The 16,353-nt window shown below is 48.4% G+C and overlaps 1 protein-coding gene across 1 annotated transcript in view; it reads right to left on the bottom strand.

The window, feature by feature from the left end:
• ZAN (zonadhesin) overlaps positions 1-16,353 on the bottom strand; it is a 62,148-nt gene that overhangs the window by 13,214 nt on the left and 32,581 nt on the right. The window contains exons 20-29 of the mRNA XM_067469555.1: positions 16,098-16,262; positions 13,792-13,919; positions 12,532-12,803; positions 11,130-11,338; positions 10,186-10,330; positions 9,258-9,508; positions 6,745-6,876; positions 5,387-5,519; positions 4,946-5,129; positions 2,613-2,780 (exon numbers count right to left, since the gene is read on the bottom strand). Of these exons, the coding sequence (XP_067325656.1) occupies positions 2,613-2,780; positions 4,946-5,129; positions 5,387-5,519; positions 6,745-6,876; positions 9,258-9,508; positions 10,186-10,330; positions 11,130-11,338; positions 12,532-12,803; positions 13,792-13,919; positions 16,098-16,262 (1,787 nt within the window). The remainder of the gene's footprint in view (positions 1-2,612; positions 2,781-4,945; positions 5,130-5,386; positions 5,520-6,744; positions 6,877-9,257; positions 9,509-10,185; positions 10,331-11,129; positions 11,339-12,531; positions 12,804-13,791; positions 13,920-16,097; positions 16,263-16,353) is intronic.

The raw sequence follows: 16,353 nt of genomic DNA on the forward strand, positions 1-16,353 counted from the left end.
TTCTCTTCTTAAAAAGCTGCAAAATTAGATGCCTCAAGAGAGGCCGGGGTCTAGGAAAGGAATGTCAAGAGGCCTCTGGCAAATTTCAAGAGACTCTTTCCATTTTGGTACCAGGCGAAGCTTATCGTAAGATCAATGAGCTGGCCATCAAGAGGCTTCAGGAAGAACTTATCTCAAGATGGATGGAAACTCTTGCTATCAGTAGCTTAGAGGACACTCTAGCGCAGTGTTTCTCAACCTGGGGGTCGGGACCCCTGAGGGGGTCGCGAGGGGGTATCAGAGGGGTCACCAAAGACCATAAGAAAACACAGCATTTTCTGATGGTTATGAGAATTCCATGTGGGAAGTTTGAGCCAATTCTATCATTGGTGGAGTTCAGAATGTTCTTTGATTGTAATGAACTATAAATCCCAGCAACTACAGCTCCCAAATGTCAAGATCTTTTTTCCTCAGACTCCACCAGTGTTCACATTTGCGCATATTGAGTATTTGTGCCAAGTTTGGTCCAGATCCACCATTGTGTGAGTCCACAGTGCTCTCTGGATATAGGTGAACTACAACTCCCAAACTCAAGGTCAATGCCCATCAAACCCTTCCAGAGTTTTCCATTGGTCATGGGAGCCAAGTTTGGTTCAATTCCATCACTGGTGGAGTTCAGAATGCTCTTTGATTATAAGTGAACTATAAATCTCAGCAACTACAACTCCCAAATTACAAAATCAATCCTCCCCCCAACCCCACTAGCATTCACATTTGGGTGTATTGGGTGTTTGTGCCCAGTTTGGTCCAGTGAATGAAAATGCATCCTGCATATCAGATATTTACATTATGATTTATAACAGTAGGAAAATGACTGTTATGAAGTAGAAACGAAAACAATATTATGGTTGGGGGTCACCACAACATGAGGGACTGGATTAAGGGGTCACGGCATTAGGAAGGTTGAGAACCACTGCTCTAGCGCGATGGTCCTCATTAATAGCAGCTCCTTAGATAAAGGTGCTTAAATGAAGATTGACAGGTGTTGAAGTTAAAATATGCCATTGAAGTCAATGTAAAAGTAGAATTTTGTGACGCACATTGTGATGCCTGTATGATGCATGCATATTATTTTAAAGGGTATATAAACCAAGGTGTTTCTTTGTTCAGGACCCTGTCTTCTGGACTACCAGCAGAGTCCATATCTGGTTGGTGCCAACCGAGAATAAACCGTACTTTTACAGGCCTCAGGAACTCTCTTTGTCTCTTTTCCTCAAACCTTCTTCCTGACATTTCACCCTGAGTGACCTTTGGGGTGAGAAGGGTGGAATATACAGACGTTTTTTATATATTTCTAATAGTTGTGTATGGATTTTATAATGTTGTTTTATTGTTTTTAATTGTATACTATGAACTGTTCCGGCATCGAATTGCTGCTGCCTTGAGTCGCCTTCGGGATGAGAAAGGCGGGATAGGAATATTGTAAATACATAAATCAGTGTTTCTCAACCTTCCTAATGCCGCGACCCCTTAATACTGTTCCTCATGTTTTGGTGACCCCCAATCATAAAATTATTTTCATTGCTACATCAGAACTGTAATTTTGCTCCTGTTATGAATCGTAATGCAAATATCTGATATGCTGGATGTATTTTCATTCACTGGACCAAATTTGACACAAATACCCAATATGCCCAATTTTGAATACTGATGGGGTTGGGGGAGGTTGATGTTGTCATTTGGGAGTTGTAGTTGCTGGGATTTATAGTTCACCTACAATCAAGGAGCATTCTGAACTCCACCAAGGATGGAATTGAACCAAACTTGGCATGCAGACCTCCCATGACCAACAGAAATTACTGGAAGGGTTTGGTGGACATTGACCTTGAGTTTGGGAGTTGTAGTTCATCAACATCCAGAGAGCACTGTGGACTCAACATTGACCAAACTTGGCATGAGTATTCCATACGCCCAAATATGAACACAGATGGAGTTTGGGGAAAATAGACCTTGCCCTCTGGGAGTTGTGGTTGCTGGGATGTATAGTTCACCTAGAGTCAAAAAGCATCCTGAACCCCACCAACAATAGAATTGGGCCAAACTTCTTACACAGAACCCTCATGACCAACAGAAAATACTGTGTTTTCTGATGGTCTTTGGCGACCCCTCCGACACCCACTCACGACCCCCAGAGGGGTCCCGACCCCCAGGTTGAGAAACACTGTTCTAGAGGCATTCTCTCCTGACATTTTGCCTGCATCTATGGCAAGCATCCTCAGATGGAGTGATGTCTGTTGGAAGTAGGAAAATGGGTTTATATATCTGTGGAATGACCAGGGTGGGGCAAAGGACTCTTGTCTGCTGGAGCTAGGTGTGACCCCCTCAGGGGTCCCAATCCCCAGGTTGAGAAACCGTGACATGAATAATATAAATGCTGTAAATAAATATTATTTCCGTACTAATTCTGCCTCTGGTACCAATACTCTAGTCAGTCCTGCAGAGGATTCTGGGAATCAAAAGTCCCGCAAAAAAGCAAAACATTCGAGATCTGTGTCTGTGCGTGGCCCCTTGCCTGCAGACAAGCCTTCCTTCTGGTTAGCCCAAGGTTGCATCCTCCTTCCTTCCATACTCACTCTTGGAAGGTGTCTGGCGAAACCTTGCTGTGGCAGGCGGAGAAAGGCCCCACTGGGTCGGACAGGGCCCCACACATGTCCGTCCCATTCACAAACATCAGCTGCTCCGAGCTGCAGGTGATGTCGAACCCTGTCTCCACGTCATCGTCTTCGGACGGCTCCTCGCGCCTTGAAAAGGGGAAACAAAGGAGAGGAGGCGTTGCTGGGATTCGCACACAGGACAGGGCAAGGCGGAGGAGGCAGATGTGGGCAGCCAAGCCATGGCCAAAGCTTCATGTGGGGACCAGTCCCTTCAGAGCCAGAGGGGGCAAAGTATGGCCCTGGGGACAAGAGCCCCCTTGCTCCACTCCCACCATTCTGCTGAAAGGTCTTCTCACATTTGGAGGGAATGGTGGGAGAATCAAAGAATCCTTGAGTTGGAAGAGACCTGGTGGTCCATCATCCAGTCCAACCCCATTCTGCCAAGAAGCAGGAAAATTGCATTCAAAGCAACCCCAACAGATGGCCATCCAGCCTCTGCTTCAAAGCCTCTACAGAAGGAGCCTCTACCACACTCTGGGGCAGAGAGTTCCACTGCTGAACAACTCTCACAGTCAGGAAGTTCTTCCTCATGTTCAGGTGGAATCTCCTTTCTTGTAGTTTGAAGCCATTGCTCCATTGCGTCCTAGTCTCCAGGGCAGCCGAAAGGAAGCTTGCTCCCTCCTCCAACTAGGACTTCTCCTCACTTCACCATCATGTTTCATCTCAGCCTTCTCCTCTGCAGGCTAAATACGCCCAGCTCTTTAAGCCGCTCCTCATAGGGCTTGTTCTCCAGACCCTTGATCATTTTAGTCACCCTCCTCTGGACACATTCCAGCTTGTCAACATCTTTCTTGAATTGTGGTGCCCAGAACTGGACACGATATTCCAGGTGTGGTCTAACCAAAGCGGAATAGAGAATGGGGAGCATGACTGCCCTAGATCTAGACACTAGGCTCCCATTGATGCAGGCCAAAATCCCATTGGCTTTTTAAGCCAATAGTTGGTATTATTATTATTATTATTATTATTATCATCATCATCATCATCATCATCATCCCACTTTGTTCTCTTAATGAGACTTCTCAGTGGCTGTGTAGAGATGATATTAAATGTATTGTCGAAGGCTTTCATGGCTGGAATCACTGGGTTGTTGTAGGTTGTTTCAGGCTATATGGCCATGTTCTAAAGTCATTTTCTCCTGACGTTTCACCTGCATCTATGGCAAACATCCTCAGAGGTAGTGAGGTCTGTTGGAACTAGGAAAAATGGTGTATATATTTGTGGAATGACCAGGGTGAGACAAAAGACTCTTGTTTGCTGAAGCTATGTGTGAATGCTTCAACTGAACACCTTAATTAGCATTTGATTGCCTGGCAGTGCCTGGACCAATCTTTGAGAACACAGAAATGTTGGATCACTCCAACAACCACCATATCAGACTACACAGAGAAGCCATTGAAATCCACAAGAAGCATGTGAACAATTTCAACAGAAAGGAGGAAACCATGAAAGTGAACAAAATCTGGCTACCAGTATTTAAAAAACTCTAAAATTAGAACAGCAAAACAACAGAGAGGAAACAATCTGGGACATCTAATTACCTCTCAACAAAAGATTGCTCCAGGCACTGCCAGGCAAACAAATACTAATCAAGGTGTTCAGTTGAAACATTCACACCTAGCTCCAGCAGACAAGGGTTCTTTGTCCCACCCTGGTCTTTTCACATATATATAAACCCTTTTTCCTGGTTCCAACAGACCTCACTACCTCTGAGGATGCTTGCCAGAGATGCAGGCAAAACGTCAGGAGAAAATGCCTCTAGAACATGGCCATATAGCCCGAAAAAACCTACAACAACCCGATGATATTAAACTTTGGTCACTTCCACTCTTTTGCCCTCTCATCAGCCTGAAATGGGCCACAAAGTGGAAATGTGATCAAAACATTTGGGGAGTCCCTGAACCCACTTACCCCATTCCCCACATTTGGAAGTTAGGAGGGGTATCTCCTGTTTGATGCTAAAGAGAGACCCATTCCCCAAACAGGAGGGGACTTTGGGACCACGTGCCTGCCCTACTTCCCTGCCCCGCTTTTCAGAAAACCTCTAGGAAAGTGATTTTCAACCACTGGTGTTCTAGTTATTTGGGACTGCATCTCCCAGAAGCCCAGGCCAAGCCTGAGTAGTGGTCAGGGACTATGGGAGCAAAAGTCCGAAACACTCAGAGGACTACAGTCTGAGGACCAAGACTCCAGAATGGCCAGGTGGGTGCACCCCACCGTAAACAAACATACACACGGGGTGGGGGGCTGACCTGTCCCGAGTGCGGATGCCGGCCTTCATCTCCCTTTGGACGGAGACCTGCCAGCTGTTGCCGAAGGTGTTGAGGCTCCGGGTCCAGGTTCCGTCAGGCCTCATGTATTCGTTGTTCCGCCGTCCGTCATAATTGCCGCAGAGGCCACCCACGCTATTCTGATAGGTGCTGGGAAGAGTGATCTCTGGGTAGAAGAAAGAAAGAAAGAAACAGATCAATTGATTGATTGATTGATTGATTGATCGATCGATAGATGGATAAATACAAGCCCACCCAACTGGGACATTTTTAGGTACTAAGAGGTGGTCCCGTAAGAGCCTCCACCGTCTCCGGAGCTGCTGAGAAGGAGGGCAGTTTGGGGGTTTGATGATTGCCTCCTCATTCCCTAAATAGGGCAGACCCCCTCCACACCCCTCTGACCCCCAAAAGTGTGAGCCTTACCAGCAAAATCCCTGCCGTCGAAGGAGACCGCGAGCCCAAAGTCGGTCTGCAGGAGGATCCTCAGCCCCCGCTGGGAGATCCGGAGCGCCCCGTCCGGAGTGGCAAAGGGGGGAGTGACCGCCAGGCCGTTCACCTGCCAGGGAGGGGTATTCCCATGGTTATTTAGACCCCGATTTCTCCTCTTATGCAAGACTCAAAGCTTCACATAGTCGCTTTTTACACATTCACGCTGTAGCTTGACACATGAGGCCTTCAACCTGAAGGCTCACATACTGAGGCATACTAACTCTGAAGCCTACCTCACACTGAGGCTCACATGAGTCACCTTCGGGCTGAGAACAGCGGTATATAAGTAAGGTAAATAAATAAATAAATAAACCTGGGGCTTCTTTCACTGAAGCCTCACACACTGAGGCATATTAACTCTGAGGCCTACCTCACACTGAGGCTTACTAACACTGAGGTTTACCTCACACTGAGGCCTCTCTCAGACTGAGACCTCTCTTAGACTAAAGCCTCTTCATACTGAGGGCAACTAACACTGAGGTGTTCTAAGCAAGAGGAGACTGCGAGCCCAAAGTTGGTCTGCAGGAGGATCCTCAGACCCTGCTGGGAGATCCGGAGCGCCCCGTCCGGAGTGGCAAAGGGGGGGAGTGACCGCCAGGCCGTTCACCTGCCTTGGAGGGTTATTCCCATGCTTATTTAGACCTCACTTTCTCCTCTTATGCAAAACTCAAAGCTTCACATAGTCACTTTTTACACATTCACGCTGGAGCTTGACACATGAGGCCTTCAACCTGGGGCTTCTTTCACTGAAGCCTCACACACTGAGGCATACTAACTCTGAAGCCTACTTCACACTGAGGCCTACTAACACTGAGGTTTAACTCATACTGAGGCCTCTCTCAGACTGAGACCTCTCTTAGACTGAAGCCTCTTCATACTGAGGGCAACTAACACTGAGGTGTTCTAAGCAACAGGAGACCGCGAGCTCAAAGTCGGTCTACAGGAGGATCCTCAGGCCCCGCTGGGAGATCCAGAGCGCCCGGTCCGGAGTGGCAAAGGGGGGAGTGACCGCCAGGCCATTCCCCTGCCAGGGAGGGGTATTCCCATAGTTATTTAGACACCACTTTATCCTCTTATGCAAAACTCAAAACTTCACATAGTTGCTTTTTGCACATTCATGCTGGAGCTTGACACATGAGGCCTTCAACCTGGGGCTTCTTTCACTGAAGCCTCACACACTGAGGCATACTAACTCTGAAGCCAACCTCACACTGAGGCTTACTAACACTGAGGTTTACCTCACACTGAGGCCTCTCTCAGACTGAAGCCTCTTCATACTGAGGGCAACTAACACTGAGGTGTTCTAAGCAACAGGAGACCGCGAGCTCAAAGTCGGTCTGCAGGAGGATCCTCAGGCCCCCCTGGGAGATCCGGAGCGCCCCGTCCGGAGTGGCAAAGGGGGGAATGACCGCCAGGCTGTTCACCTGCCAGGGAAGGGTATTCCCATGTTTATTTAGACCCCACTTTCTCCTCTTATGCAAGACTCAAAGTGGGTCACAACACTCAAAAAGATTAGATTTTTTAAAAAGCCATGGGCAAACTATGGCTGTTCCTTCAGGTGTTTTGGACCAACTCCCACCATTCCCAGCAATTGCTGGAGTTAAAGTCCAAAACAACTGGAGGGCCAAAGTTTGCCCATGCCTGTTCTAGGGGCTTCATATACAGTATATAAATATATATTCTGGCAAACAGGTGGCAGGACATAATCACATCTTCTTGTCAGAAATATTAAACATTAACTAGGTATTTTTAATTACAAAAATGTGAGTTACATCCTGAAAGGGTTAAATGGATGCAATTACTCAGCAAAAGCTGCAGTTATATATAAGCAGGTGTGCCTGTTGCTTAGAACACCTCAGTGTTAGTTGCCCTCCTACTTGACAGATGCAACTGTCTTTCGGGTCGCAAAGGTCGACAACAAGCTACACAATTGGTTGGAAGCTCATTCTGACCTGGACTGGCTTCGAACTCATGACCTTGTGGTCAGAAGTGATCTTAATGCAGCTGACACTCAGACAGCCACGCCACAGTCCTGGTAAATTTAACAAATTTACGACGTCATAAAACTCTCCAGCAGCTGTGCAAAAGAATGAGGAAGTACTCCATTGGTATCACAAGTGGACGGTGAAGCGACAGCTCCCCCAGTTGCCGGAATTCAAAACATACCCTCAGAAGCTGGAAAGTTAAATAGCCTCTATATGTCTATCTATATATGCTGTGTGACTATGGCATTGAATGTTTGCCATGTCTATGTGCATTGTGATCTGCCCTGAGTCCCCTGCGGGGTGAGAAGGGCGGAATATAAATACTTTAAATAAATAAATACATAAATAAGGCGGGGCAGGTCCAAAAATAAGTTGGGAAACACTGGTCAAGTGAATGGGGAAAGGTTCCTCACTAAAACACAGATCAAATCCACTGCCATTTCATTCCCTCCAAACAGACCGGACGCTTCTCAACGGTGTGGGTTTCAGAATGAAAGGGTCTTTGAGTGAAATTAGCAATAGCTAAGCACGGGGCTTTGAATGAAATTAGCAACAAAAGAGAAATGTACCCCTTCTCTGTAGAAAAGGAGCAGAACGGAGGAAAATGTTTTAAAAACAAGAGGTGACATGTAGAGGTCGAGCTTACATAGGAAGTTGGCTTGTGGTTAAGTCTGCAGGTGCAAGAAGGTACTTTCCATCAAAAGGTCAAGGCAGGAGGGCTGGAAAGTGAGTACTTTCCATGACCAAAAACCCCTTGAATTGCTTGAGTATAAAGGTATGTAGAGGTCATACACAGTTCGAGCTTACATAGTAAGTTGGTTTGTGGTTAAGCGCAAAGTCTGCAGGTGCAAGAAGGTACTTTCCATCAAAAGGTCAAGGCAGGAGGGCTGGAAAGTGAGTACTTTCCATGACCAAAAAACCCTTTAATTGCTTGAGTATAAAGGTATGTAGAGGTCATACACAGGTCGAGCTTACATAGTAAGTTGGTTTGTGGTTAAGCGCAAAGTCTGCAGGTGCAAGAAGGTACTTATTATTATTTATTATTATTAACTTTATTTGTACCCTGCTAGCATCTCCCGAAGGACTCGATGCGGCTTACAAAGGCCAAGGCCACAAAACACAACACAGACAATATAACACCAAAAGCAAAATTAAAAACAGTTAAAGCAATATTAACGACATGCAATAGACAGTATATCAAGACACAATAAAAACTGGGCCGGGCCAGAGTAATGGGTACAGGATTAAAAGTGCTGATGTGGCAGGTGGTATATGAGGATTATAGGGCAAGTGCAGTGTGCGGTGTGCAATAATCTTAGTTCTACTAAAAGTGCTTCGAGGACTTGTTATTGGAGATTTCCTATTCTGGAAAGGCACATCAGAACAGCCAGGTCTTCAAGTTCTTTCTAAAGACTGCCAATGTAGGGGCCTGTCTAAGATCTTGGGGGAGGGTGTTCCAGAGTCGGGGGGCCACCACAGAAAAGGCCCTGTCTCGTGTCCCCACCAGCCGCGCTTTCCATCAAAAGGTCAAGGGAGGAGGGTTGGAAAGAGAGTACTTTCCATGACCAAAAAAACCCTTGTATTACTTGAGTATAAAGATCAGCAAAAACAGAGGAGGGCGCGGCAGTCTGTGGAAGCGCTTACAGAAGTGGTCTGTTCGCCTCATGCTGACCAGCTTGGATAAACAGTGGCTTGCCTGAACCTACTGGACTCTGTGGATTTCTTAGAAAAGGGACCCCACACCTTAAACCCGTGATCCCTTACAAGAAGAGGCAGGGCCGTGTTTTGTCTTTCGGCAGGGTTCTGGGCGTATCGCTTACCACCAGTTTGCGCCGCTGCATGAAGGTGATGCTGTAGTCGTAGACGGAGACGTAGACCTCGCGCAGGAAGGAGAAGCGGTGGAAGGGGAAGCGGCGCCGGTTCCGTCCGGCCACCGAGAAAGGCACCAGCACCGATGGAAGGCCCGGGAGGGTCCGGCTCAAGGTGTAGGTGGAGCGGCCCTGGAAGTGGTGCACAAAGCGGTCGAAGGTGCGGTAGTGGGGGTCACCGGAGATCACGCACTGGTGGAAGTCTGGGCAAAAGAAGGAGGAGGAGGAAGGAGGTACAACTTAAGGAATTCATTCGGCCAGGCATGGTCCAACTTTGGCCCTCCTCCAGGTGTTTTGGACTTCAACTCCCACAATTCCTAACAGCCTGCTCTAGGTAAAAATGCAATCACATTCATTGGGGTTAGGGGTGCAAAAGTGGGGGGAAATAATAAAAAAGCTTTATTTTGCTGAGAGATCTCTCTAGGAAGCTCTCGGTCCTCAACTTCCACTGCACTGTTGGAACTAAAGATCTCTAGAGTGAACATTTTCAACCAAATATGCAAAAGCCAAACCCACAAAAGTGGAGGGAGTATTATTTTCGGCACAGGAGTATCATTTCTGCACAGAAAATTCTGCCGTCGGAAACTTTTTCTGTGCCAAATCTGCACGAAATATGTGTTGTCGAAGGCTTTCACGGCTGGAATCACTGGGTTGTTGTGGGTTTTCTGGCCATGTTCTAGAAGCATTCTCTCCTGACGTTTCGCCCACATCTACGGCAAGCATCCTCAGAGGTTGTGAGGTCGGAATAGGCACGAAATATGTTTGCATAGAAGGCGACACAGGTGCAGTTTGATGAGGAGAGAGAGGGCAATTGGGGTCTTTGTGGTCTGGGACCCCTGCTTGTCTTTCTGGCCAATGGGAAGCCCTGCCCCAGACTGACCTCCAGGCTTGCAGAAGCGCTGCCCGGTGCTGCTGAGGGCACAGGTGGACCCGGGGAGGCACTCGAAGGCTCGGCAGGAGATCTCCCCGCTCCCCAGGCAGGTGCAGTGCTCACGGCAGTTGGGGGTCACCCAGGTGTCTCCAGGCTGGAAAAGGAGAAGAGAGGCCTATCTATCAGGACCCACGCGTCATGCCTGCACCCCCTGACCCTTGATTTAATTGACTGGGTTGTGGTGCAGCTGGTTGGGAGTCATCTGCATTAAAATCACTACTGACCGAAAGGTCATGAGTTCGAAGCCAGCCCAAGTCGGAGAAAGCTCCTGACCATTTATCTAGCTTGCTGTCGACCTTTGCAGCCCGAAAGACAGTTGCGTCTGTCAAGTAGGAAATGTAGGTACCACTTATGAGGAGGAGGCTAATTTAAATAATTTACAATGCCATAAAAATCTCCAGCAGCATGCAAAAGAATGAGGAAGAACTCCATCAGTGTCATGAGTGGATGGTAAAGCAACGGCTCCTCCGGTGGCTGGAATTTGAGCATACCCTCATGAAAGCTGGAAAGTTAAATAGCCTCTGTGTGTCAGTCTATATATGTTGTGTGTCTATGGTATTGAATGTTTGCCATGAACTTTAAGAACTTTAAAGACCTGATCTTGGTCTCGCCTTCGTCACAAGTACGTTTGGCGGAGATGAGAGACAGAGCCTTCTCAGTGGTGGCCCCTCGGCTATGAAACGCCCTGCCCAGGGAGATCAGATCTGCTCCCTCCCTGTGTTTTCTGATGGTCTTTGGCAACCCCTCTGACACCCCCTCGTGATGCCCACAGGGGTCCCGACCCCCAGGTTGAGAAGCACTGACTTCTCAACCTGGGGCTGGACTGGATGGCCCTGGCGTCCGTTCCAACCTGAGCAGTGCCCCCCTGCCCTATGGGGCTGCCCCCGACTTACGCTGTGGTACTCATGCTGGCTGTCCAGGCACCCGCAGTCACGCGCAGAGACACAGGTGTCATCGCTGAGCACGTAGCCCCGGTCACAGGTGCATCCCTCCACGCAGGTGGTGCGGCTCTGGCAGGCGGCCGGCGCATAGAGGTTGCAGCAGGTGGCCGGGCAGGGAGAGGCGCACTCGGTGTAATGGCTGTGCGGAGGGCAAGGCAGAGCTGGAGGGAAGGAAGGCAGAGCAGAAGGGGCAGGTATTAGGGCAGGCATGAGCAAACTTTGACCCTCCCAGGTGTTTTGGATTTTAACTCCCACAATTCCTAACAGCCAAATATTTTAATGCTTAATGTAAGTACCGCACAATTAAACAGGAAAGAACACTTTCAAACCAGGAACAGGACTTTTTTGAAATTTTGTTACATAATGTAATGCAACATCCGGCATCCCCCACCTGTCATGGTCCGAACTCAAAAATGGAAAACGGAATGTTGGTGGGCAGGAAAAGAGATTGAAAGATGGGCTCAAAGACACTGAGAACTGGGAAGCCCTGGCCCTTGAGCGCTCCAGCTAGAGGTCAGCTGTGACCAGCAGTGCTGCAGAATTTGAAGAGGCACAAATGGAGGGTGAAAGAGAGAAACGTGCCAAGAGGAAGGTGCGTCAAGCCAAGCCTGACTGGGACCGCCTTCTACCTGGAAACCAATGCCCTCACTGTGGGAGAAGATGCAGATCAAGAATTGGGCTCCACAGTCACCTATGGACCCACCAGAATACTGATCCTGGAAGACTATCCTACCCCACCAACGAGGGATCACCTAAGTAAGTAAGTAAGTCATGGCCCATAGCTACGTGGGTTGGGAGATTCTGGACATAGAACATATTAGAAAAGACTCGCTGTGTATCCTATACTAAAATGCTCTTCATTTGCCATATTCTTCCTGTCAGGATTATTGAAAGTATGCATGTCTGTTTTTTCAATGTGTTGCTATATGATTAAGAATGGTGTTCATATGTATTCAAGATGGATTCTGTTATGTTCAATTATGTGTTGGAATTGTTGTTGTAAAAGACAGAGAGGTAGAGAGAAGAGACCTTGACAGAAGTTGGATAACGGGTTTCTCTGCCTGGGAAGAAAGAGGGAGTATCCTGCTTCCAGCCAGAAAGCCTGATAAGCAGATGTTCTGAAACTGTACTGTAGCGGTGCTTTGCAGTTCCTGATTTTGCCCACTTAGAAGTAGACGTGTATTGAGACGTACTAAGTAAACTTTATGTTATTTTGGAAACTGGAAGGCTGCAGTGTCCTGATTTGTGTCTGTGTGATCTAGTAACCTCATCCGCTGCGCATAGCACCCCAAATTTTTACTCTGACACTTCCATGATTCTTCTCCAGGTCCTTCCCACCCTCTGGGCTCCTTACGGCAGAAGGTGCTGTTCCTCCAGGAGAGTCCGGTGACCCCTTGGCTCTTGCAGGCCTCCACGTAGGACTGGACGTTGTCGCACAGGACAGAGGCCATGCCGTCGTACTCGCACAGGTCGAAGAGGCAGTTCTGGACAAAGAGCTGAGGGTTGATGACTCCGTGGCAGGGCTGGTACTTGGGCCCCAAGATCTCTCCACACAAGGCGGACAGGCGCTCCATCTCGGCCGGGGAGCAGGGGGGCTCCAGGTCCTCACGGTCATCTGGCTGGCAGCTAAAGGCAGAGCAAGACAACAAGGAGTCAGAGGGAGAAAAGGCACATGAAGAGCTGGGGCTTGGGAGCAGGTGAGCTTAGTTGTATGTATAGGTCAAGGTCAAGGTTTTCCCCTGACATTAAGTCCAGTCGTGTCCGACTCTGGGGTGTGGTGCTCATCTCCACGTCTAAGCCTGGTTACATCCCATATTTGTTGTTCATTCGTTCAGTCATCTCTGACTCTTCGTGACCTCATGGACCAGTCCACGCCAGAGCGCCCTGTCGGCCGTCACCACCCCCAGCTCCTTCAAGGTCAGTCCAGTCGCTTCAAGGATGCCATCCATCCATCTTGCCCTTGGTCGGCCCCTCTTCCTTTTGCCTTCCACTTTCCCCAGCATCATTCCCTTCTCTAGGCTTTGCTGTCTCCTCATGATGTGGCATTCAAAGGACTTCCACTTTGTCTCTAGTCTCCTTCCCGCCAATGAGCTTTAGTCGGGCTTTATTTCCTGGAGGATGGACTGGTTGGATCTTCTATAGACTACTGCAACACTCTCTACGTGGGGTTGCCTCTGAAGACTGCCCGGAAGCTACAACTAGTCCAACGTGCGGCAGGCAGATTACTAACAGGAGCAGGGTACAGGGAGCATACTACTCCGCTGTTGCGCCAGCTCCACTGGCTGCCAATCGGCTTCCGAGCACAATTCAAAGTGCTGGTGTTGACCTATAAAGCCCTAAACGACTCCGGCCCAGTTTACCTGTCCGAACGGGTTCTCCCCTACGAACCATCAAGGTTGTTAAGATCTTAAACAGAGGCTGGGTGGCCATCTGTCAGGGGTGATTTGAATGCAATATTCCTGCTTCTTGGCAGGGGGTTGGACTGGATCACAGGAGACACAATCTCATATATTAAAAGGCTTCATATGAGGTTAACAGAAAGTGGCCTTTCCAGCTGAGACTGTGTTTGGAAGTGCAGGGTTGCCTCCACAAGTGCCTTCTGCCCACTCCTCACCCGGGGTCAGCATCTCCGGGGGCTTTCCAGCTGTTCCCAAACTGGCTGTCATTGGCAGCCAGGTGTCCGTTCGGCATCAGAAGGTCATCTTGGGACTGGTTGTTGAAGTTGCCACACATGCCACACACCTGGGGAGAGAAGGGGAGGGGAGGTCAGCGTCTTTTGAGGGTCGAAGGGAGGAGCTTCCACCAAAACATTGGGAGAAGTGGGTTGTTGTCGGTTTTTTCAGGCTATATGGCCATGGTCTAGAGGCATTCTCTCCTGGCGTTTCGCCTGCATCTATGCCAAGCATCCTCAGAGGTAGTGAGGTCTGTTGGAACTAGGAAAAAGAGTTTATATATCTGTGAAATGACCAGGGTGGGACAAAGAACTCTTGTCTGCTGGAGATAGGTGTGAATGTTTCAACTGACCACCTTGATTAGCATTTGATGGCCTGACAGTGCCTGGAGCAAACTTTTGCTGAGAGGTGATTAGATGTTCTTGTTTGTTTCCTCTCTGTTGTTGTGCTGTTGTAATTTTAGAGTTTTTTTTTAATACTGGTAGCCAGATTTTGTTCCTTTTCATGGTTTCCTCTTTTCTGTTGAAATTGTCCACATGCTTATTGTGGATTTCAACGTCTTCTCTGTGTAGCCCAGTGGTTCTCAACCTGGGGTCCCCAGATGTGTTTGGCCTACAACTCCCAGAAATCCCAGCTAGTTTACCATCTGTTAGGATTTCTGGGAGTTGTAGGCCAAAAATATCTAGGGACCCCAGGTTGAGAACCACTGGTGTAGCCTGACATGGTGGTTGTGAGAGTGGTCCAGCATTTTTGTGATCTCAGATAATCTGCTGTGTCCAGGTTGGTTCATCAGGCGCTCTGCTATGGTTGACTTCTCTGGTTGAAGTAGTCTGCAGTGCCTTCCATGTTCCTTGATGCGTGTCTGGGCAATGCTGTTGCGTTTGGTGGTCCCTCTGTAGACTTCTTGTCCACAGCTGCGTGGTATACAATGGTAGACTCCTGCAGAGGTGAGAGGATCCCTCTTGTCCTTTGCTGAACGGGGCATTTGTTGGATTTCCTTGGTGGGTCTGGAGGTACTTTGTATGTTGTGTTTCCTCATCAGCTTCCCTCTGCGGTCAGTGGTTCCCTTGATGTATGGCAAGAACACTCTTCCTCTGGGTGGATCTTCGTCTTTACTCTCATGGCTTCTTCTCGGTGGTCTTGCAGCTCTTCCGATGCCTGAGGTGGAGTCTCCCTTGGCCTGGAGAGCCCAGTTGAGGGGGTTCCATTCATCTGGGAGGAGGTGGGCTTTGCAGATTCTGTTTCCACGGTCTGCCAAGGCTTTAATGGGGCTTCTTTTTTTGACTTGGGTGACCACCATGTCAGACTACACAGAGAAGCCATTGAAGTACATTGAGTCAACCAGAGAAGTCAGCCATAGCAGAGCACCTGATGAACCAACCTGGACACAGCATATTATTTGAGAACACAGAAATGCTGGACCACTCTCACAACCACCATGTCAGGCTACACAGAGAAGCCATTGAAGTACACAAGCACATGGACTATTTCAACAGAAAGGAGGAAACCATGAAAATGAACACAATCTGGCTACCAGGATTAAAAAACTCTAAAATTACAACAGCACAACAACAGAGAGGAAATAAACAAGGACATCTAATCACCTCTCAGCAAAACTTTGCTCCAGGCACTGCCAGGCCATCAAATGCTAATCAAGGTGGTCAGTTAAAACATTCACACCTAGCTCCAGCAGACAAGAGTCCTTTCTCCCATTCTGGTCATTCCACAGATATATAAACCCTTTTTCCTAGTTCCAACAGACCTCACTACCTCTGAGGATGCTTGCCATAGATGCAGGCAAAACGTCAGGAGAGAATGCCTCTAGAACATGGCGATATAGCCCGAAAAAACCTACAACAACCCAGTGATTCTGGCCATGAAAGGCTTCAACAATACATTGGGAGAAGTGTCTTTGCTCTAAGCAGGCATGGGCAAACTTTGGTCCTCCTCCAGGTGTTTTGGACTCCAACTCCCACAATTCCTAACAGCCGGTAGGCTGTTAGGAATTGTGGGAGTTGAAGTCCAAAAGACCTGGAGGGCTGAAGTTTGCCTATGTTGAACTAATGGCTTTTGGTGACTCCATGACTTCTGCAGGGTGTTCAGAGGCATTTCTGTCATCCCTTCTTCCAAACAGAGTCCACAATGATTCTCCCACCCATGGACTAACCAGGGATAACCCTGCTGAGCTTCCAAGATCAGGCAGGAAATGGTGCCTCAAAGGTGTTGAGGCCACCAGGGCCGTATGTACCTTGTCGAAGTAAGTCCCCGGGAGCTGGATCTCCAAATGATGGTTCCCATCGAACTTCATCACCAGACCAAAGTTGGTCTCCAGAATGACATAGATGCCGCTGGAGGTGATGGAGACGCCTGGGATGCGCCCCTCCACGGGGGTCCGGACCCGTTGCCCATCGATCTGCAATCAGAATTGAATAGTGAAATGATGCAAACCTCCCTGCTGGGCCGCACTGTGTTTTGAAACTGGCATGAAACCACTTTAAAGTATC

The sequence above is a fragment of the Anolis sagrei genome, chromosome 6 (genome assembly GCF_037176765.1).
Source record: "Anolis sagrei isolate rAnoSag1 chromosome 6, rAnoSag1.mat, whole genome shotgun sequence".
NCBI classification, from domain to species: Eukaryota; Metazoa; Chordata; class Lepidosauria; order Squamata; family Dactyloidae; genus Anolis; species Anolis sagrei.